Source organism: Hippoglossus stenolepis, chromosome 9 (assembly GCF_022539355.2).
Source record: "Hippoglossus stenolepis isolate QCI-W04-F060 chromosome 9, HSTE1.2, whole genome shotgun sequence".
NCBI classification, from domain to species: domain Eukaryota; kingdom Metazoa; phylum Chordata; class Actinopteri; order Pleuronectiformes; family Pleuronectidae; genus Hippoglossus; species Hippoglossus stenolepis.
In genome coordinates, this window is record NC_061491.1 from 11743638 (window position 1) to 11767810 (window position 24173).

Here is a 24173-nt window from a genome sequence, read left to right on the forward strand (position 1 = left end):
CTGGATTTTAGCTTTACATGACATTAGATCTTCTGTCACTGTCACTCAAACATATGCATGAGTACATTTCTTTGAATGGAAAGTCTAAGTGCAACATTTCCCTCTGAGTTATTTGTAACTTGGCGTGGTTTAGTCCTTGGTTGGCTGAAAAGCCAACTGCTACGCCAGATTCTCCAGTGTCACATTTCGCCTCTGGGGGTGGGTGCCAAGGCAACACAGAGGTCTTCATGCAAATCCCCTCTAACCTAAATGGATCGGACAATAAAACCTGTGCTTGTGAGTGTGTGTGTGCTCTAGTGAGTTACTGTCTGCTAATCCTTTCACCATTTATTGGTGTGGAGATTTTTTATTTTAGCTTTCTGTGTTTTTTCTTATGATAGGAAGAAACACATAGAACACATTTATGAGACAGCATGCCGCTCAGCGTCTGAATAAAGTCGCACTTTGTTAGTATGAGTGATGTTAGACTGGAAAAGGTGGGTAATAAAAGCATATAATCTACAGGATTAGGTATAATGATCAGTTCATTATATGTAATGGAGTGTTGTGGAAAAACAGCTGGGAATGTGGCTGGAACCTACTTGGGAACTCATTTAAGTTATTTTTATTATTTGATGTGCTGTAATGTCAGAGTGCCCTATAAACCTTATTAAAATTTAATACAAACTAAACAGCTACAACTCTGCCAAGTGCCAAACAGTCCCCTTAGGAAACCACATTTAAATTCAATTTGGATCTGCACCAAATTGTAGACACTTGTAAATATCAGTCCCTTAAACATGTATGATTTTCTTTCATCAAGATCAATGAATTATTCTCTGAGAAATCAACGATAGTGTTGAAATTACCATATGACCCAACAGAAGGGCACTGGGAGAGCACATCCACCATGGCTGATTGGCCACTTATCACCACATTTCAGTTACATATATTGAGATCACATACATCCGAATCATTATTCAAATCAACACCAAATAGCATCTTTTCATACAAATGATCACTCTACATTTTTGTTTCATTAAGAGCTCTCCATTATTTCTTCTCCCCATTATTTCTTCACCCTATCTCGCAATGTTAAAGAACCCATGCCCCCACCCTTCCACTTAGTTTAAGAAAGTCTAAGTCACAGACAAACTGCAATGAAAACGTAACCTTTGAAAACAATTGTGTTTTCTATAGGTTGGTCTTAGTGGCGTCAACCATCCTTCCTGGCACAGATCCATGAATGTGTTGCCTCGTGCCTGTTGACCCCTCTGTCTTTAATCTTTGCCTCTCAGAAGAGCGCTCAGACGCACATGAACACCCACTCATGTGCGTCTGTAGTGAATCCGCACATTCCCTATTTCCGGTCAAACAATGAGGTTGTTAAAACGCTGATTAACATCAACCCTGGGAAGTGCCAAAAGGAAAAAGTGAAACACCCACCCTCTCTTATTTCCTCTAACTGTTGGATTCATCTTCTGGTTCACATATAAAGTGCGCAGGCTGTTTAATAGCAGCCTACGGACAGAAAAGGGGCCTTCCTTGATATTTTCCCCCAACAGGAAAAGCCACACACTGGGGCTGAAATGAAAGAGCAGAGTGGATCTCCAGATGGATCCTGATTGTGTATCAGCGGGGTGCACAGTGACATGGCACAGGGGCTCTTTCATCTACAAAGACATGTGTTTTGGTTGTGGTTATGCCAGTGGGTGCAATTATTACGTACTGAGACAGATATTAGCACAGAGGCATGTTGGACCTAAGAGAATCACTGACTGAAACCCAGGGAGATTTAGTGGGTAAACATTGGGAATATGAAGTCCCTAAGTCCCTCTGGTGCACATAGTTTATTTTTTGTGATTATTCCAAAGATCATTCTCCAAGGAGTAGATGGAGCGTTTTACTACTTTAAGTACAGTGTTCAAATGTGCCAGGAGCTGTAGGCTTAACTGTTGAAAGTATAGCATCTGAAGTAATAGAGCTAGAAATGTAAATGTAAAGGTGAGTTTAGGAAATTGCCACTGACACTGTTTACTGTATTTAGAGTGGTTCAAGCTGTGTCTATTGGAAACAAGACTTCTACGTCTGAATACTTTCCTGTAGTCCTTCAAAATGTACAGCTGCATATCCAGGATTCCATAAGTTTAAGAATAGGCTTTTGTGTGGTTAAATTGTGGTAGAAGGTCATGTTGGTCAGGGTCAGTTTGTGCTGACAAAGAGTGAAAAGGTCATGTCACAGTCAAAACAATGGTGTTAAAATATTATTGAAACCATGAATAGCAAAGACATGTTTATGCTTGTTTGGACTCATTCAGCTGATGCTGGACAACAACAAAAAAGAAAGAAGTCATTCTTAAGAAGCTAAGGGCATGACATTTGAAACATTTGAAGGCTGCACACCGCCTGGTTTTAAGTCATACGCCCTCAAATACACACCCAGTCCCACTCGCCCTCCACACCCTCGAGCTCCTCCGCTCGAATGGTTGTTCATGCTTACTCAATCATTGTAATCTCATTTAGAATGATTTTTTTTACATTCCTGCTTTATAAGATATTTTGCAGTGGAGTGAGAAGGGAGGACCTGGGGAGGATTTGAGTGAATCTTTGGACGTGGTAGTAGGTACAACCAGTATCCCTCCGGGCCACACGCACACCCTTCCTGTAATCATTGTTTTTCATATTAATAATCCTCCTGCTTTTCTGTTTGCTTTAGTTTTACTCCTCTCTCTGTCTTTTTATTATTACAGGACATTCCCACTGATATTCAGCTTCCTGCTCCTCTTTCACCTACTGTCCTACTTCAGGCTCATCACAGGCGTTAGTGGCACAGTGGCTTCTTTAATCCCGTTTTTCAGATATCTTGTTGAAATGTCTGCCTGTAATGATCTGTTGTCTCACTGTAAGACATTTTTGGGTGTGTGTGTGTGTGTATGATGAACACAGACACTCAGACACACAGAGAAGCGTTATTACTCAGCTCAGGGCACACCCTTTATCCGACTAACTGTCGCATCTGTGAGATATTATGTAAACTTGAATCACTAAAATCCTCTTAAACTAAAACTGCTTCACTGATTTTGGTGCTAGCTCTCATCTCGCATTACATCTCAGGGTTTCACATGTTTGTTAAGGTTTCCTGTCGCAAATAATGGGTCCCGTAGGGTGCAAAATTAATTTCTGATCAATAGCATTGACAATTGGGCTGCGTATTATCATTAACTACTAAGTGAGCCTGTAAAAGGATTAAAACACTGGTACTTGTGTTTGTGAGGTACAAATGTGAAGATGGCAATAGATGAGATAGTGAGTAATGAGGAGAGAATATTACGATATTAAGGAGTGAAAAAAATTCCCACACAGATACTGTGTATTGGCCGATATATATATATATAGTTGTAAATTATTCCTAAAATGTCATTGTCAAACACAAATACAAACAAATATATAGAACTTGAATTCAGAACAAGACCTTGAAGATTATTTTCCTCATCCAAAGAAAGTGTGTGGAAAACTAAAGCCCAGATCTTGGTCATTGTTATTTTTTGCAATAGATGTGTGAAACATCCATATCAAATACTTTATGTCTGAAAATGACTTGATCTCCTCTCTCTCCCACTTCTCTCCTCATCCCTCCGGTCTCTCCAGACAGGCGTGGGCCCTGGTCTCTCTGGTCGACGGCGGCAACACGTCATGTTCAGAGGACGTTAGGGAACATGAAAACCATGACACGGGAGGCAGAGCTCTTGCAACACGCAACTTCACCACCGTGGACGGAGTGGGCTTCTCGGTAACTGCCTACAGCGAATGGAAGAATGGTGAGCAACAGCTTAGGATTTCTATAGTCTATTTTTGAGTGTTGACAGCTATTACAAATGAGGAAATGGCATTTCTTTGTGGGAACAGGTTTTCTTTATAAACTTAAGGGTTGGCCTTATTATGTCATCATTTGGCTCTTAAATTGGACTGAACAGAATATATGTTATTACAATGGGGGGAGGCTGTGGCTGAGGGGTAGAGCGGTCATCCTCCAACCAGAGGTCGGCAGTTCGATCCCCAGTCTTCTCCATTTGCATGTCGAAGTGTCCTTGGGCAAGATGCTGAACCCGGAATTGCCACCCATAGATCAAAAAAGTGCTGCTAATAGAAGCACTGTATGAATATGTGTCTGTGATTGGGTGAATGGCAAACTGTACTGTAAAGCACTTTATAAATACAAACCATTTAATATCGATTCTTCATTTTGCCATCGACCTTTGTGTGAAGCACTTTGTAACCTCGTTTAGATGAGGGCTATACAAATAAAGTTATAATTATTATTTATTATAGTGTTTGTGCTCTCTATCATTTTGTGTAGGTGGTCTGTGTTTGACTTTATTTGTCCAAATAACCGGAGTCAGTATTGTGTAAGATGTCCAGCTGAAAATGTCAGGTTTCTCTTTCTTTGAAAGGGCAAAGGGTTTAGAGACAAGCTCAAGAGCAAGGTTTACAATAGGCCAAGTGCTTTACAGATCAATCCTCTCAACATGAAAGACATTCTTGTGTTTGTGTGACTGTCAGTGTTTTTATGATCTTACTGTTATGACACATACCAGGACTAAGGCAGATGAAAAGCACACCCTTAGGAGTTGTTTATTAATTACATGCCCACACCTTGTAAAAGACATTTTGAAAGTGACACAATATCATTGTGAAAGGCAGTAAAATGTGATATTGTACAAATGTTGAATTGAGTCTCTTCTTCAAGTGGTTTTGAGCTATTCAGAAACCAGATGATAATTTACACTTCAGTGGAAATACATTACTCACTGAGATATGATAGACATAGATGGAGAAATAGTATTTTCGAACACTTTTTATGATGTTCAGGTATTTTCTGTATTTATTTGAATAAGGTCTTTTATAGGATCTTTTGTGGCTTCTAGTGAAAACTGTACATGTTGATAATCATGGCTCTCCTCAATTTCAAATCAAGGGCATTACAAACATTAATTAAAAAACTATCAAAGCATCAGATTCTGTTCTGTGTCATGTTTTGCTGTGTGCGTCATGTTCTTTTTAAATCAAGTGCTCTGCTGTGTCCCTGCAGGTTTTGCCATTTCAGGCTTTCAGGTGGATGCTGTGGACCAGGTGGTGCTAAACCTGCAGGATGAAGTGCAGCCGACCTGGAAACCCGGGGATCAAATTGTCATGGCCAGTACAGATTACTCCATGCACCAAGCTGAAGAGTTTACCCTGCTGCCCTGTCCTCACTGCACCAGGAGACAGGTCAGGATACAAGGTGAGAGAGATCAGCATTGTTTTCTGGACCGCAAACAGAAATTGACTGGTTGTTTGTCCTCTGTTGGTCCACTCCGCTATCTTGTGTGTGTGCGTGCGTGCGTGCGTGCGTGCGTGCGTGCGTGCGTGCGTGTGCGCGTGTGTGGTGTGGATGTGTGGGTGGCTTGAAATCTGACCCGAGGCTTATACTGAAAGTGTCCATTTTGAGCTACACAGTTCCTGGTAAAAGGACAGAAGGGAAAAGGAAGGAAGAGCTTTGAAAAGTGCAGTGCAAACTTATTATAAAGTTAGTGAAAACATTCATGACCAATACTTTGTCGTATAGTAGAACTGAGCAAATACAAGGCTTGCAATTGTAGTTTTTCTAATTCTGGAGAGATGCCCTGTCCTGTTCTGCTGTTTGGTTGTGGTTTGAAAATATGTTCAGCTAAAATAACTGATAGAACGGATTTGGTTTCATGGCCTCTGCTCTACATCCCAGAGTTTAGCAATAATTATCTAGAACGTGGTTACACATCATAGTTTAGTTTGTCCTGCCACACTTTTATAAATGAATCGAAAACACGTCTAGACTCGAAACTTTTTAGACAATGTTTCCATACATTGATTTATTTATTGCAGCTCGCCACATATGGATTTTTTTGTTTATGTAAAATTGGTCAAATATCATTCTAGAGTTTTGTGCTGCACAACTCAAACACATGAACACACAATGGACCTGAATGTCAGACTGGCACCAGGAGCTCCAGGAGAAATCCTGCCACATCGGAGGGCCAGTGAACCATCAATAAACCAATAGCATTTTTACTGTCTCTTTACTCTCTACTCTCTGTGTGCCTGCCAGTCGGGCTGAGCATGAGATGATGCAAAATGCATGTGCCGGGACTGTTCTGATTGGAATAATATGAAATATGAAATGAAACACTGACTGAACCAGGTCAGGATGGTGAGGGTAACATCTTATTATTTGTTTTGAAACAATGGAGCTGTATACTGTTCAGTTCAGTTGTTTATTTTTCATAGAGCACTTGGCAACAAAAATTATTTGCAGTGATTTAAGAAAGCACCCCCCCCGGTCAGCTACCTCCACAAATATAATCTATTTCTGTGGGGAAAACAGCATCCTCCACCTTCTGCTGCTGCTCTCATTTCATTCTCAATATGTGACTTGTTTGTCCATCTCTTTATCACACACGTTTCCTGATCTCATTCCGTTGTTGTCAACAATTGCCTACTCCCTTCCTGAAGAGAAGGGTGTATTGGTTTCCGCGTGTGTGCGTGCGTGCGTGCGTGCGTGTGTGTGTGTGTGCCTCGTTTTTGAGTTCGCTGCTGTGAGGAAGGGCTGAGCAGATGGAGTACAGCCGAAAGTTAACATTGGCATCTGCACTCCTCTGGGCACGGGTACTTTCCACATTTTCGAAAAGTTGATTATTCTGTGTTTCACATGTATTAGACTACTATTGTTTTTAGGCATCTGGTGGGCGTGGGTAGGTGCCTGTTTGGATGTGTCCTGCATGGGAAACTTCCTGTGGTTGGCAGTTGGTGGTTTTTAAAGGTTACCTTTTTTTGTTACATTAGATGCGACTACCTGTTTGTTTTAACATTACATTTTTTGATTTGGTGTTCATGGAAAGGTTAATGTTTCATTTAGATTTGAAGCTTTTCCATTTTATTTAGTAAAAAGTTCCCTTGGGTGGAATGAAGTGATTGACATTTGTGTTTATACAAAATAATTACTTGCACTTTTTCCAGGTTTTGTCGCATTGTGTGCAAGATTTTTCCTTTAGCATGTGACTGAAAACCAACCTGTCTACTCTGTGCTGCTCAGGGAAGCCTCAGTATAACCACGTGGGAGAGATCATCGATGGAGTGGACATGCGAGCCGAAGTGGCTCTGCTCTCCAGAAACATTCTCATTTATGGAGAAATGGAAAACTCCTGCTATGGAGACAACCTGTGTCAGTTCTACAACCACGACACCTACGGAGGCCACATCAAGGTGAGTTTTATTTGTGCTTGCGTTTTGTAATTTGAAAACACTGGCTGTTGTTTAAACTGTGTATTTGCTGATGTTAGTGTCTGCATCACTTTACATTTCCATTAAAGGTCACTGTGGCATATAACGATGCCACCGGGGTCTCACCACAACAGCCAGAGACAAACAATTCAGGCTTTAACATTTTATTCAGAGACCAGTTGCAAACAAAAAGTTAACTACAAACATAAATTCAGCCATTTCTGCTGGCGTGTCAGCTTTGCAGCTTGGTAATGTCTCTTGGTCTCTCTCATGTGCATCTCCTCTATTAGCTTCACTCATGTGCGTCTCCCCCAGTCCCCTCTCCCTGGTTCACCTGGAGGGGCTCACTGAGCCACCTCCACAGTCAACATGTCTGCAGTAACATGCTTGACGGTTTCCATACTGCAGAGCTCCAGTGTGCATACATTCTATATTTATATGCTGTCCTAAATGAGAGGGGTTGTTCATGTTCCCAGTTCATTTCGTTCTGTAAGGTCCAACAATTTCTCCGACTGCCATTCCCTCTGTTTTTCTCATTTCTCCTGCAACATGTGAAGCTGTTACATTTCTGGCCGATGCTCCTTCTGTAAAAGATGCGCAGTCTATAAATCTGAACAAAACCCGATGGCAGAGGACGGATCACGGTTGAGCAAAGCAATAACTGGAGCATCTTATCCTCCTGGACTTCTGTTGCTTTCTATGTAGGCAAATGAGTTCATTGCAATTTAGTTAATGATGGTATGACTCCTTTAACATTTGTGGCAAATAGACAATAACATTCCTTAGGCTTGATGTAACTTGTCCCCCTCGGGCAAAATAAAATAAACACTTTTTTTTTTTCTTCTTTCAACCACAACTGTCTCCAACGAAAACACTTAAACTCATATTACACAATCTGCCTCTGAAATTATTGACTTTTCCAACCCCCCTGAACAGACCTCAATAAGAGCACCATCTCACACACACGCGCGCACACACACGCGCACACACACACGCACACACAGAACTCACTGCACATTGTCCTCAATCCATTGGTCACAATGCTCCGACCTGGACACAGATATAAAACCTTTCGTAATTTGTCTTATGTTATTGTGTAATTGTACTTTAAGTATATTTCTTAAAACTCTCTTTGCATGGGTGTCTCATAGCAGCAATCATTTAAGAGGAACAGAGGGGGAGCTGGGCAGTATGTATTCTGTGTAACTGGGTATTTTTGTGTGTGTGTGGTTGAGTTACAGTTAGCTGGAGGGATTGGCCAATACCTCCTTAACAGGAACCAGACCGTGTGGATTTTGCCATACCCACAGAAAGGCCTCCTAGAGAGCATTGTACAGCATATTCATAGAATATTCAATTATTTGTTGATGTTAGTGTTTGACCAAATTTGCTCCACAGTGCATTTGTGTTATGCATGTGTGCAACTCGACGTAGATTTTAATTTATGCTTCTCCCTCGCATCTTGTATTTGTAAAGAGGAACATCTGTGGCTCTGGAGAAGTTTGACATACTTGAGCAGGGTTCCAGCAAAGCTATAGCTCATATCTCAGTGGGATCATTGACACACGGAGAAACCTACTGAAGATCTAAACTTTTAACTGGACCAGAGTGACTAGACACTTTGCTTACTTTTGTAGCAGAATGTTACCTTATGTAACCCTCCACAATATCAGTTTAAATGACTTTCGCTCTGTGGAATAACTCATTGTTCTTGCACCATCAGTTTTTAAGTTTTTAAATCCTCCACTCTATCCTTTATTTACTCTCTCTGTCCAATGTCATCAGATCTTTGGTAACTTCTCATCAGTGCATCTGTCCTACGTGGAGCTGAAGAATATGGGTCAACAGGCAGAGAGGAACCACTACCCCCTCCACTTCCACATGTGCGGGGACGTTGACCAGAGGGGAGGTTACTGGGAGCCCACCTATGTGGACGGACTCTCCATACACCACTCCTTCTCCCGCTGTCTCACCATCCATGCCACCAATGGGTTGCTGGTAAGTCAAGTGTGTGCGGCTGTGATGAGTTAAGTGTATAATGTATGAGATACTGTAGAAACAACAGATGTAGACCCACAGCTCTTACTAATGAGTACCATGTGATGCTGACTGTTGAGTTCTCATCAATTACAGCTTCCATTACTGGATCACTGTAATCACTTGTTTCCTCCATTTTCTTCTCTTTAAGCTCTCTCTTCAAACCCTCCTGTCCCATCTTTTTCTCCATTATAGAACCGGTCGTTCCTTCTCTTTATATCGATGTTGATGTTTTTTGTTCTTGTTGCATAAGTAAAATCCAATGTATTACATTATTGTGTTTTTTTGTGTTTATGTGTGCAATGTATGGGGTAATACTGTGAGGAAAAAAAATCTCAACTTTCAAACAACATTCAATTATACTTTTACAAGAAAATAAATTCAGAATTTCTCGTAGATAAATGTGTTTCAGTTTTGAAGAATCTGAACAGAATCTGTGCTCTTCATTTCACAGCCAATAAGATTTTAGTATGGGCTAATATAAGGATTGGGATTAATAAGGGCTTGTTGAAAAAGAATGACCCAAACCGTAAAATTAATGGAGTTCTGTAAAATGGGTTAGAGGCCATTATTTTTCAATTTTCACCACAGGTTCCCACAGGTTTATTGAGGACTTTTGGATGGCATTGTTTGACTCCGTTTTTTCCTGTTTCCTCTCTGGCACAATGTCCATGTGGATATTCTTTTGTTGTGTGTCCTCTTCAGCACCTCTCTTGATACCATCATTCTCTACATAGCTACAGATGGATTTAATAAAAAATAGGTCTCAGTAGGAAATTCTTTCAGGAATTTTAAGTATTTCAGGAGGTTGGCATCTAGCTACCGGAATGTACTTTATTTTCCTGTGGGTTGTTTGGGAATCCAGGATGGACTAATAAATGTTGTCCTTGCCCTCTTGTTTACCAGGATTTTCTGCATATTTCCTTAAGGTGCAAACTGGCCACTACTTGGAAAAGGAAAGAGAGCTATGAATTGGATTTAAAACCTACTTATTTTCTCTCCTGCTGGGAACTCTGCTCTGAAAATCCTCCTGTGCACTAAATGATTTCTCTTGTTTCCTTCCTTCTTTGACCCAGGTGAAGGACACTGTCGGTTATGACACGTTGGGTCACTGTTTTTTCCTCGAAGATGGGATCGAGCAGCGCAACACTTTCTTCCACAACCTTGGCCTGCTGACTCGACCTGGGACTCAGCTGCCCACTGACCGCAATGACACCCTGTGCACCAGCATCAAGGACAAAGTCTACAAGGGCTACACTCCCTCGCCCAGCACCGAGTGCAAGTAAGATATCAGTATAATGACATGCTATATCTCTAGGAGTACAGCTCAGAGAGAGTTTCTGCACCATTATCAAGGCTGTTGCAGTCTAATGCTTTGCTCGGCAAGCACTGCAAGTCAAGAACCAAGGATAAGACCGCATTACTCCTCAATTTATAACACTAGTGCAGTGCCCATTCTAAACATGCCTCTTTGGAATGGTCTTTTTTCTTGGTCTGTGTTAATGCTCCAGAGCCGCTTCAAACTTATTCCTTATCATTGGTGAGTCCTCCAATTCTACAACATACTCTCACTTTTATTATTCGCATGCTAAACGTTGTGAACAGAGCTTTTTATCAGCCATAATTCAAAAACCCTGTGGCTCTGTTGAGCACAAGTCTGAGGATAATTGTAATGAAAGATAATAATTAGATACATTTTAAGAGATGTGACCTAGTCAACATCTTGATATTTAAGTAAGGAAATATAGAAAACATTGAGCAACTGTCTTGTCTTTAAAAACTAAACAACAGGAGCAAAATAACACAAACGCTTCGTGCCACTTGTGAATGTATCCATGTCAGAGTACATTTTTGACTGTGGTGTCAGTGTGGGGAAACCTGGTGAGATGGAGCAGACATACTTTGAGGGAAGGCAGCAGGTCGGTGTCCTTCAAAGAGATACTGTCATTAGCAACAATGTGTGAGAGAGACATTGGCAGGATGTTTTTTTATCCGTGCAATAACAACTTTCCCTCTCAACGGGATGTTTTTATGTCGCTGGAAGAACAAGAAAGGTTCCTCTGTGAGGGAAACGGCAAAGTCTGTTTCCAGAGGTTTAGTGTGAGTCTTGGCAGGACTCACCCCATCCAGGGTCTAGGTTGGAGAGGTGGATTGTTAAAGGAACTTGTTTAAGATCGCTTTGATCCATCTTCTTCTCGTAAGTCAGTCCCAGACATGTCATGGTACTGCTCTTTTCATCTCCCTTCTGCTTCTGTTTTCGTGTCCTCATCTGTGTGTGGTGGGGGTGTTTTCCAGGGCAGTCTCCACATTCTGGATCACCAACCCAAACAACAACCTCATCAGCAATGCAGCTGCTGGCTCTCAGGTAATAACATCAGGGTTATGTAGGGACACTGCTTCAAAGCGAGTTTTTAGAAATTATTAAGACAAATATGAATGACCAACACAGAGTCAATTTGTGAATTACAGCAGGACCTGTTGTGAAGCTGCTGTGGCTTTGCTGTTCCTGAACTTCACATAATAATAATTAAAGATTTATATTTCATAAAGAAGTGATCCATCAATAAAACAGGAATTAACATGCTTTAGTGTTTGATAGAAGGGTGCAATAAACTACTGAGACTCCTAATATATGAAGGTAGAAGATGCAGATCCCTCATCTCATCTCTTTTTCATTTGAGCACAAGCAATGTGGAAGTTCCCATGGGAGGGGTATGCAGTACACTGCTTTCTGGTAGGGGGTATTCATGTGATATTTAGGTTGACTGTCAATGTCTGATGAACCATAAACTTTAATGAGCTATTGGGCTCATACGAACTCCACCTGGTTTATTGTTGCTGTGGGACCTGATGAATATGAGAACAAAATGACATCCAGCCCTGTTCTACTTATTACGCCATAGCCTGGTATTGTTTTCACCCATGCGTGTGTGTCTCTCTGTGTTTGTGTGTACACACAAAAATAACTCTACAACATACGTGCATATTTTAATTAAACTTGGTGGGGATATTAGGAGGGTATCTTCAGAATATTAGCCTTTAGAGCTGATCAGTCAGGGGTCAAAGTTCAATAGTATTATGTCCTGAAAAACATATTTTTCTAAGATATCTTTGCAAATAACAGGACTATAGAGACAATCTGGAACTAACATTGATCAGACAATTATTTCTGGTCATATTATAAGTTATGTCATGAAGAAGTCAGAAAACAACATTATGCCTACTTTATGCTTAATGCGTTTCACTGTTTTTGTATTTCACTCACATCCTCCTATTGACGAAGTGTGTCTAAGCCCAGATAATGAAATTCCTGCTGTCATCCCACAAATGTGATTTGTCCTGTTTATCAGCTCATTCCTCTTCTCTTCCTTCCCGTTTCAGGACGCTGGCATATGGTTTGTGTTCCACAGCTCTTCCACTGGAGACTCTCATGGGCTGGTACCAGAGACCAAGGCGGAGCTCACGCCCCTTGGGATTTTTTACAACAACCGTGTTCACTCCAACTTCAAGGTATCATCTGTCTTCCATATTTTCAAGCCATATTTTTGTATTCATCAGTTTACGTTCAAATCAGTCTTTTTATATACAGTGTTTATAACTGGTGAAAGAAGGGTTGCACATAATTCTCTGCTTAATTACTCAGTTCATGCCAAAAATTACACACACACACAAGCACACACAAGCACATGCTCTATAATAGTGCTCTGTTGTGTAATGAGTGAAGTCAGGCAGGTGAACTGTAAGTTCTTTGTCCAGGCAGTGACCACAGCAGCCCCTCTTATAGTTGAAGGGGCCCTGAGGTTTAAGACTATACCTGACTTATACCACAAGACCAACTCCGAGCACGGGTTTCCATATACATAGCACACGCACACACACATTACATTTGTTATTCCATTTATTTTACACTTATGTTTTTAAACACACAAAACTTATGTAAACATACATGTAAGTTTACGTATATACGTATATATTATTCCCAGGAATTCAGCTTCCCACATTTACTACTTTCTACACTGACCTGTACAGCATTTTAATTAAATACATTTATTGCCGCCCCAGGTCCCACTCTGTCAAATATACTCTATAATCTATTTCATAGTATGTAAATCCAGCAGAAACAGGTGGTCAATCTTAGATGTGCAACCAATGTAGAAAATGTGTTGTTTACTGTCATCACACTTTCTCCTTGTAGGCTGGTCTGTTCATTGATAAAGGAGTGAAGACCTCCAATGCTAGTGCTGCTGACCCCCGGGAATACCTGTGCCTGGATAACAGTGCCAGGTATGTGTGTAACAGCATTTTACAGGGAAGTGTACTATATGTCATTTACAGAAGTAGTATATATACTGCATATGTTTTTGCACAAAGCCTATAACTGTGCACCGTTAAAGGGTCTCTGCTGGGTGATGATATGCATCATGGTTTTACAGTTCCTCTATGTAAATGTTAAGGTTTTTGTGGTTAACTAACGTATTTGTTTAAAGCCACAGTTTATGATTGTTTATAAATGAAGTAATTTATAGCTTCTTTCTGTATATCTAGTAGATTATGGTCATTGACTGGGATAGATACAGTAGATGGCCTTTTACTCTGTTTCTGCATTTTGGTAGAAGCTCGACCAAAATGTGTTGACAGAGAAAATAAGGCTTCACAGATAGAGTTTCCACTCTGCAGACCTCAACTAGACGGAAAAAATCTTATGTGTCCACAGAGACTGCTGGCCACGCTCTGTGTGTGTGTGTGTGTGTGTGTGTGTGTGTGTGTGTGTGTGTGTGTGTGTGTGTGTGTGTGTGTGTGTGTGTGTGTGTGTGTGTGTGTGTGTGTGTGTGTGTGTGTGTGTGTGTGTGTGGGCAGAGGTGTGAGGAGGAGGATTTTAAATGTTAAAATGTGTATTTAGGATTAATCTTGTGTAAGTGAGAGACAGAGAGTAACCTTTGTGTTTGGTCATTATAAGAACTTCTAGGATGAGGGTATTAGATATTATTATTTTCCAGAGAATACTTCCTTCTGATTTAAAATGATATCATGTCATAATTTGAATCACATATAGTAAGAGAATATATCACATTAGATTCATTTATTTTAGTATAAATGCCTCTGAAAGGTTAAAGCACTGGTATGCTTGTCTTTTTCCTCCTCTTCTTCATTATGTGCTGTACTTTCAGCCATTTCTGCATTTCCAAGCAAAGCAGCATGAGCTCTCATGTTTTCCAGACGATCCGCTGGTGCAGGCTGATGACGAACAATCCTGCACCAGCTTTCCCACAGGTTTAGAGTTTACTTGTGTGTGTGTGCATAGGTGTGTGGTGCACATGCAGAGACTCATGCAGTTTAGAGGAGGAGAGTGAAATCCCAGGTGACTTTCTGTACCTATAATTTACACTCAGATGTCAAAACGCCTCACATGCAGTTTATTGCTAGATGCTACAATTTACCAATGGTCACTAAACTCAACTTTAGTCCATGACAAAAAAACAACGACCAGATCTCCCTAATATTTGTGCCTGTTCATGGTGTCCAGAGCATAAATACTGATGTCTAAGCTGAGCAATATTTTCAAAATAGTGCCAGCATTAGGCTGGAAGAAGAGGATGAGCACTATTTTGGTTATTCTCAATAATTCTTTGTACACAAGATGTTTCCTTCTCTAATGGGAAGTTGACCATAAAACCTTTCTAAGCACTTTCATGCTCCCAAAGGGGAAACACTCTTTTGTATTTAATGATGCAGTAAACTCCTCTACAGTGTAGTTCACATTTTGGGAGGCAATGAAGCCTGCAGTCTCTACATTACAACTCCGAGATTTTATACTAATAGTGTAGTTATATATTATGTCTGTGCAGATTTATAGTATGATGATGTTATGATTATCAGCTCCATTACTCACGATGTGTGTGTGTTGTGCATTGACCTACATGAGGATCACACAACCAGAATATTTAGAGGGAAAACATAGGTTTGACATTGTGGTAATGGTGAAAACCTCACTCTGAGCAAATGAGTGTAGTCATGGGAACGTCATAAGGGTAATGGATAAAATACCCTGTGTGTTTACCTGTGTGTATTACTTTCAGATTCAGACCACACCAGAATGCTGATCCGAGCCGTCCTCGCGTGGCGGCCGTCATCGACACTCTGATCTCCTTCAAGAACAACGACTTGGGAGCGTGGATACGTGGTGGTGACATCGTCATCCAGAACTCTGGGTGAGACGAGTCAGAGGCTGTGATGTGACTAATGGGTTGCCTTTAAGAAAACTGAGGATGGTGTCTAAAGCATAGACAAAAAAAAAACTTAGATACTTAGAATTTGCATTGGTAGCTTAATGGTTGATTTATTCCAACCACAAACTTCCCTGTGAAGACACTTTTCCAAAGAACTGACATTTTTTATGCAGAAGCAGATTGGTTATCAGATGGTTTTCTTCTATTTGAAAGGTTCTTCGATTACTTATTGTCTTATTTATATTCATGTTCTGAATGTTGGATCAATATCAAACTATTCTTAACACAACTTTCATTTTTCTGCTTCCAGTTTTGCAGACAATGGAGTGGGGTTATCCTTTGCCAGGTCTGTACTTAACTGAATCACTCTTGTCATGGTTTTATTAAGTTGTATCTGCTTTTCTCCGGACTGTGAGAGAAACTTGGCGAAAAACAAAACATTTGTGATTGATAGATACTGAGCGAAGAGCAGATGCTTTAAATTTCTTTCTTGCGTAAGACAGAGACATGTATTTTTTTGTTCTACTTTTATTCCTGAAAAGCTGACAGCATTACAGACAAATTTATTTATGTTTTAATTACCATATACATTCATCTCCTTTCCAGTGATGGCAGCTACCCTAAGGACGAAGGCTCCAGCCAAGAGGTGGTGCAGTCCCTGTTTGTGGGTGAAAGCCAAAACAGAGGGACCAATGGAGGACAAAATAAATACTGGGGACCTGGAGGGGCTGATGCAAAGATGAGGACGCTGCCTAGAAACAGGTGAGGGGGGGGCCAAACGGGAATGGATACGTTAATGAAGGAAGGAAAGATATACTGTGGGTGAGGAATTGAGGGGAAAGTCCAAAACAAACTGGGCTTCCGCGGAAATTGCAGGGGACGGTGTCGGAGTAGTTACCTAAGAAAAATATGCCGAGAAAAACAAACAAGGAGGAGAGAGCCAGCGGGGCAATCGGATAGTTGGACAGATGGAGGGATGAGGCTGCTGCTGCTTTTCGCTGGAGGGTGACTCGTGAAAGGAAGTTCTGTTTAGACTAACTTCCCTCCAGCGATATTTTAGGCAGTTTATGAAAAACTGTGGTGGCAACACTTAGGAGATTCTGTAGATAGGGATTACTCACTGTGGCACTTGATTCCTTTACGGCAAGGGGAGTCTTTTCATGGTTTTCTTACACACAGCTCCACAGATGTCACAATTTAATTCCTGTTTTTTGTAATATTTCTATAATTTTGAATTGTTGATCATGTTTGGGAAGGTACATGAGGATCTCACTCAGTCCTCTCCCACAAGCAAGTAATCCAGACAAATGTTTTATAAGATGAAAAGTGTCAGTCTCACCTTACACTGACAACTGGATTTCTCTGAAGAGGAAGTTTAATTAGTCTCTCTGCTGTCATGCCATGTCATGCCATGTCAGCCCCAGTGGACAGTCTTGAAGAGAGCAGAGTTTTGAGCTTCATGTTCCCTTCGGGTCTCTGTTTTTATTTCTGTCTTTGTTTCTTATTACAGAGGTCGTTATATAAAAAGAGAGAAACATATACTAGAGTTTGCCAAATAGCTGCTGCTTTTAGTTTCTAGAACTACTGCTTATGTCCGTATGTGACCACTGTCACGACCCAGTACGACTGTACAACCAGTTTACAGGCTTCCTCACCGCACTGTGACATCTGGCTCAGCCGGGGTTGGTCTATCGTCATCGTAGTCACTGCCAGAGCTGCTGACATACTTTATTTTTCTTTGCCAGAAACAAGATAGTTCAGGTGAAATATGACAGTTTAATCCTTTTCAGGAGTTTCATTAAAGAACATTCTTAAGACTGCTAAGTCTTATAAATTAGTTTTATTAGCGTGACATTAAATCTCTTTATAGCAACCCCATTATTGAAATACATAAAATTCAACAGTGTAACCCTAGATCTTCATTTGTGGTTTAACAGGAAGTTAAAAATACTCATGATAACATCAACAGGAAAAACAAAGTCACGCAGGAAACAGTTAAAAAATAAATGATAATTACATATGCACCCCCCGCTGAAGAGTGCATATGTAATTATCATTTCAGAGCATCGTGTTTATTGATTTACTTAACTTCCATTTAAAAAATGATGTTTGTGCAACACACTGTTTACTTTGGTAAAAGTTATAATTTCTAACTTTTATTGTCTTGTTACTGTATTCTTTATTGTACCGGTGCAGCTTGGTGATGCAGTGGTTTTTAGTGTGCATGTTCTCCCGGTGCCTGCTGGGGTTTTCTGCTGGTACATCTGGCTTCCTCCCACAGTCCACAGACATGCAGCCGATCTAGGTGTGAATGTGGGTGTGTCCTGGCATACCCTGCCTCACGCCAAATGTCAAGTGGGATTGGCTCCATATCCCCCACGATACTCAAAGGAAAAGCGATATACAGAATATATGAATGGATTGTGTATACTTCGTGTTTGTTCTTATAATTTTTTCTGTATTTTTTATAATATATGTTGAAATACTATGTACATACATTGATGGTAATGTCTACATTAATGTTAACGTGGTTGTAATTTGGGGGGAAACCCTTGCAAATGTAAAATTTACTGAACGCCCCCATTAACCAAGAATTATGGAGCTGATGTCCTGATTCCTCATCAGCTCACGGCTGAATCATGTTGCAGAGTTTTTATTGACTTGTCCCTTTGCAACTATTTCAAAGTTTGGGGCCTTGGCCAAGTCCAAGACTCTGTATTTTCTACCACTTGTACATTGCTTTCAATTGTCTTGCCTCATCGTGGACTGTTCCCTCTCCTTCTTAACCGCAGGACATTTCCGATCCGAGGTTTCCAGATCTACGATGGTCCGGTGCGGCTCACTCAGAGCACGTTCCGTGGCTTCATCCCCACACCAGAGCGTTACACCAGCGCAGTGGGATTCAACCTGAAGAACACGTGGCAGCTCACCCCACGAAACAACTTGTCCAAGCTCAGCTTCCACTCCACTGTGAGTGAACATGCAGGTTTGATAAGATCAGAAGCACCTCATACCGTGTACAGTGTGTAGCACATATGTATAGTATATGTGTCCTGGGGTTTTATACTTATATACTGTATCATATTTATTGTTCTCATTGTAATCTGCTGATAATATGGATTGTTTATAATAAGTAAGTATAATAAGCACCTCACTTGTTTAACCATATGAATTTTTTTCCTACTCTCTCTCTCTCTCTCTCTCTCTCTCTCTCTCTCTCTCTCTCTCTCTCTCTCTCTCTCTCTCTCTCTCTCTCTCTCCATCTGTTGCTTCTTACTTTGGCATGTTTTTTCTGTTGTTCTCTGCAGTTGCGAACATTCTTTAGATTGACCGATTTTTCTGTTTATCTTATTCTTCACTCAATGTGTCCATCTTCCTGGTACACTGGCTCTGACTGTTTTTCTCTTTGGCAGTTTGCTGGTATTTGTTCTTCACCATTATAACCATCCCCTCATGTTGATTTGTGTAGGTCACAGCCATGTACGTGGTAGTTATTTGAAAAATAATTGCGAAAGTAGAAGATAGTGCCTGTGAAGAAGACCATTGCAAATCACTGATGCCCTCTTGTGGTGATATTAGTCAGTGTGCTTTACTAAACATAGCCCTAAATATCTTTACAGATCTGTAGCTCATCAAATCTAATCTCTTAAACCTTGATGTCATTGCGGTATTCATCCTAACCACACATCAAATACAGATGTATAAGGGGTTTAGTCTTTTTTAATTAGGATCCACTAAAGAAAACTGACATCAGGGTGCAATTCCCTGTCCTTTTGCAGTGCAAAGTCTTTTGTGTGTGGACAATTTAAATGAAATACTATAACAGCTTACATTTTGGAATAATGCTAACAGGTATTCACAACACTCTTTGCCACTGATGTCCTCAGGTGGGTCTGCAGACGTTCTTTGGTCGCCCCGGACAGTGGTTTGAAGAAAACGACCTGGACGGGGACAAAAACTCCATCTTTCACGATGTGGACGGGTCAGTCACAGGCTACAGCGACACATATGTCGGCAGAGCTGACAACTACTTGATCCAACATCCTGGCTGTGTGCAAATGTCCCAGTGGAGCGGAGTGATCTGCAGCGGCCGTTACTCTCAGGTAGAACACGTCCAAATCTACACCTCAATTCTACTCCAATGGTAAATGTATGCTCCTCCCCCTGACCTTTGCACTCTACAACTCCAACATCTTCTTCAGGTGTACATCCAGACGCAGGGAGCCCCCAGTCTTAGTTTATCCATCAGCAGAGATGAATATCCTGATGCTCCTCTGGTACTAAGGGGGACTAACAGCCAGGGGGCGCCATCTCAACAGTACCAGCCCATCCTGATGATGAGCAAGAGCTACACTATGCATTGGAGTGGACCTGCGCCTAGGGAGGTCGTCCTCTCTCTCATCAACTTCAATAAGTAAGTAGTAGATAAGTAGCTGTGTGTGTGTGTGTAGGTGTGTGTGTGTGTGTGTGTGTGTGAGTGTGTGAGTGAGTGAGTAGCAGGAATATATATTCATAAACTATTAAATATTTCATAATTCATGTTAGAATTATTCTGAGCTGAAAAATCTCATTAACAAACCAGATAATTATATTTTTCTCATTCTAAATGGTCTTGGTGGAAACCTTTTAATGTCGCCATCTTTCTCTTTCTGTCACTTAGAGAGGACTGGGTGCTGGTGGGACTCTGTTACCCGTCACAAACCACGTTTCAGATCATGGCCGACATCAACGATAGGCAAAGCAACACCTTCGATGACCTCACAGACTACGGCACAGTGTCATCCCTTGCAGAGCTGGAGAAGAAACCGATGGAAAGGAAGTACTTCTTTGACCAACCGGCTGGGTAAGACAACTCTAGTGCTGTCACTTTCCTTCTTTTGTTTTTCCTCTGTTAGCAATCAGATTTATCTTAAGTTATGTATTTTTTGAAGCACTTTGTAGCCTTGTTTAGATAAGTGATATATAAATAAAGTTATTATTATTATTAATCTCTTTCTGCTGTTTGTTTAGCTTGTTGTGGCTCTACCTTCGGGCTCGCCATGGTCGTGACGGTCACAGCTACTGTTCAGTGAAAGGCTGTGAACGGGTGAAGGTCATGGCCACCACATCCTCCAAACAGACCTGTAACTGTACAGCTAAAGCCTACCCTAAGTACTCCAGGAGCCCCTCAGCTGTGGTGCCTATGCCGGCTCTAAACACGCAGCCCTGCAAAGACTGTGGTGCCAAACAGGTTTGTAATAATATTTTGAAGATAACCCCTCTGCTTTAAACACAAACCACCACTGCTGACCGATGTGTTTCTATCTCAGCTTGTGTTTTCCAGCGAGCCGTGGACTTTCTACCTCCAGACACAGATCAAGTCTCTCAGCAGCAAAGAGCAGCAGCAGAGAGGAGATAACAGCTCCTTTATCACTGTGAGCATTCTCACATTATCTATATCTGTGTATTTCCTTATCTATATGACGAGAGCCCCTTCAACTGGTTGTTTCCTGTCCCCTGGCAGGTAAATAAGGAGACCATGTCCTTCTCTCAGCCGGGGTATTTCCTGGTCACAGTGGACGCCTGCTCTGGAAAAGTCACCAAGAAAACCTCATTTTCCAAAATGGATGCTAAGATGGAACAGTACCTTAAAAGTGGAATACCAAAGAGGTGAGCCAGGGAAAAAATATAATAATGATAATAACAAAAATAATAATATCTATCTATAGAGCACTTTTCAAAGTAGAAAGTGCTGCACCACAAGAAAACTTGGTGGAAATACAGGGGGAAGTACATAAATAATAATAGTATTAATAATAATAATAAAAACGAATAACCTGGCACCACAAGGAAATTCAGGAATATGCCTTTCGAAAGTCGTCGATAAATAAAAGAAGACATCATGTCATTGATGCCCCTTCGATCATCGCAGGCTGCACAGAGGTAAATAGGGAATTAAAAGATCAGAGATAGAGCTTGGGGCCAGGCCGTGAACAGCCATAAAAGTATTCAATAAAATGTTTATATCAAATGTAAATGTAGGAACAATAAATCAGGTGTGATCTTATCTCTTAGTTCTAGCTGAATTTTCAACAGACAAATAGATACAGAGAAATGGCCGCCTGTTCTCATCGCATATGTGCTTAGAAACTTGTTTTTAATCTGCATGTCGTTTGATTTATTTTCCACACCAGGTCGATAGTGCTCCTGGCAACACGAGGTAATCCAAAAGACCTGGTTAGCGTTGCTCCATACCTGGTTTCCTTTGGTTTGGCCAAAGCTGCTAGTCTGCACAGTAAAGGTGAGTGACGTACTGCGTTGTTTCCCTTTCTTTGTCTCTCCTGACACTGTATTTAGAGGAAAAGTCTCTTTCTCTAACACTCACACTCTTACTGCTGCCTCTCACCACAGAGAGTCTGGCACTGTGGGGGTTCCAGGGTGGTGCTTCGACCCCTCCATGGGTCTCCCTACGAACCGGGGAGGGGGACGACTTCCTGGGGCTGCAGGAGCGTTACTTACCGCTGGGTTTGGAGGATTACGGCTGCACGCCGCCCACAGCTCAATCCCGCAAAGACTTGGAGCTACTCAAGAAAGCCACGGGACAACAATGACCAATGTGAACTATACAACATACCTACCCGATACACTCTTGCACACAGACACACAAACACACACAACCAGCTGATGAATGTGAACTGCTGAACCTTTAATTTATTAACAATAGCAAAGATGTTTACCGACTTCAAGGGAGAGAAGGTTATTTTATTATGAACAGGGGGAGTGTTTTTGTAATTTTGTTTGTGTGTGTGTATGTGTGTGTGTAAGTGTGCCTTTGGGGCCGCTGAGTCAATGCACTTTCCTTTTTAAAGACACAAGTTGCCTTATCAGCCAAAGTGATCTAATGGAGCTCAGCAGTGCTGAAACTCAGCTGATTATCTCGGACGACAGAAAAAAAAACAAATCCCTTAACTTCTAACATCTCCCTACCAACCTTATTGTTTACCACGAAGTAAATGAAAACAAAATGAATTTTATTGAGTCTGAAAAATGCATTAGATACACACAGGCCAGTAGGAAATTATGAAAATAAACTACATCGTCCCTGAAAGGAGTGTGTTCGATTGGACCTGAGAAGATGGATTAGATGTGGTGAGGTCAAAAGGAAATTCTAAAAATAATTGAATAGCGACATAAAGCCAAGCATTAACATATAGTGTCATAAAACAGCCATTGGTTTAGGTGTATTTGGGAATATTTGATGCAACACACATTTTTAAAAAGGAATCATAAATTAAAGCCATATTAATACTGTATTCAAATAGTCTTCAGTAGTTTTCAGTGAAATGAATTTGGCCATCTTGCCTTCCTAGCATATGACAACAGTGTAGGTCATTAATCTCTTTCCACCAATCCTCACACACATCTTTCAGCTTCTGAGTTGATGTAACAACTGAATCTTTTAACTGGAAAACCTCCTCTGATCATCGGGCAGCTCGACAACTGAACACTTTAAGCACCTTTTCATGGATTCTTACTGGACTTCTTTTGTTTTAAATCTCAGATCTTTTTATGTATCTCTTCGCAGTCGGTCCGAAGCGCTGAGCACACGCGCAGCACAAACAGACATATTCTCTTGTTACTTTTCTTTCTTTTTTTGTTTTCTTAAACAGAATTGAATGTTTTTCAACTGCCTCATGTGCATTATCGCCAAAACTGTGTTTGATACATTACAGGGGGCTTTTTTTAAGAGATAGCACCCTGAATGTGCAGTAGTGAGCAGCAAAATACATACACATCATATTCTGTCTGTAAAGTTTAAGGCTTTCTGTTGAGATTTACAGTTAATATAATCTTTTATAGGGTGTTTGGATGTGAGCAGGGCTCCCCCACTGAGCAGTGATAAGTACCAATCTGTGACTGTGTGTGTGTGTGTGTGTGTGTGTGTGTGTGTGTGTGTGTGTGTGTGTGTGTGTGTGTGTGTGTGTGTGTGTGTGTGTGTGTGTGTAAATGACTTACCATGTGCGAGAGAGAACAATTACCTTGTTGCCTTTTAACCACTCTACTGTCAAAAAGAGCGAGAGAATGAGAGAAAGATGTTTCCATCCTTTGTTTTCGTTCAATTGATGCTTTAAGGATGCACAACCAGAGCGTTATTAATGGGGGGGGGGGGTAAGTTAGAAGTGAGCTTTGTAAATACGATGTTTAATGTCTTGTTAATGTTTAACTGTAAAAACTGTACATGTAATGGAAAACTGTTTGTCAATAATGTATAATGTGTTTACTTGTGTTTTTGTATTTTGTCGATTGATAAGTCATCTGGAGGGATTTTAGTGAAGTCATTCAACATGGAAACTCAGCCTTTGTTATAAAGTTGCCAATTAAATAAACATTTATGCTTTTCTGATAAAATAACATGGTATGACTTGAAGGTAACGGCCTCTCGTAAGGTACACATCCACATGCATCAATTCATTGTTTTCCTTCAGATATACACAGCCTCACCACTTGGGGGCAGCCTAGTATTCTTAACGAGCCCTTAGCCATCATTCTGAAATTTATCTTGGTACAAAACTTTTTCTTCTAATTAAAATTGTAATCACCAATAAGACAAGGTTTTAGTATACGAACAAAACCGCCCCCTCAAACTGTAGCAAT

General features: G+C 40.9%; 1 protein-coding gene across 1 annotated transcript in view; it reads left to right on the forward strand.

The window, feature by feature from the left end:
* cemip2 (cell migration inducing hyaluronidase 2) overlaps positions 1 to 23927 on the forward strand; it is a 29467-nt gene extending 5540 nt beyond the window's left edge. Inside the window, exons 5-24 of the mRNA XM_035166447.2 lie at positions 3628 to 3797; positions 5069 to 5260; positions 7088 to 7257; positions 9061 to 9273; positions 10389 to 10594; positions 11608 to 11677; positions 12694 to 12822; positions 13508 to 13596; positions 15390 to 15521; positions 15850 to 15885; positions 16146 to 16301; positions 18332 to 18509; positions 19427 to 19642; positions 19742 to 19953; positions 20200 to 20382; positions 20550 to 20769; positions 20849 to 20953; positions 21043 to 21188; positions 21713 to 21819; positions 21930 to 23927. Coding sequence (XP_035022338.1) covers positions 3628 to 3797; positions 5069 to 5260; positions 7088 to 7257; positions 9061 to 9273; positions 10389 to 10594; positions 11608 to 11677; positions 12694 to 12822; positions 13508 to 13596; positions 15390 to 15521; positions 15850 to 15885; positions 16146 to 16301; positions 18332 to 18509; positions 19427 to 19642; positions 19742 to 19953; positions 20200 to 20382; positions 20550 to 20769; positions 20849 to 20953; positions 21043 to 21188; positions 21713 to 21819; positions 21930 to 22129 — 3130 coding nt within the window. The 3' untranslated portion in view covers positions 22130 to 23927. The remainder of the gene's footprint in view (positions 1 to 3627; positions 3798 to 5068; positions 5261 to 7087; positions 7258 to 9060; positions 9274 to 10388; positions 10595 to 11607; positions 11678 to 12693; positions 12823 to 13507; positions 13597 to 15389; positions 15522 to 15849; positions 15886 to 16145; positions 16302 to 18331; positions 18510 to 19426; positions 19643 to 19741; positions 19954 to 20199; positions 20383 to 20549; positions 20770 to 20848; positions 20954 to 21042; positions 21189 to 21712; positions 21820 to 21929) is intronic.
* The last annotated feature ends 246 nt before the right edge of the window (positions 23928 to 24173 follow it).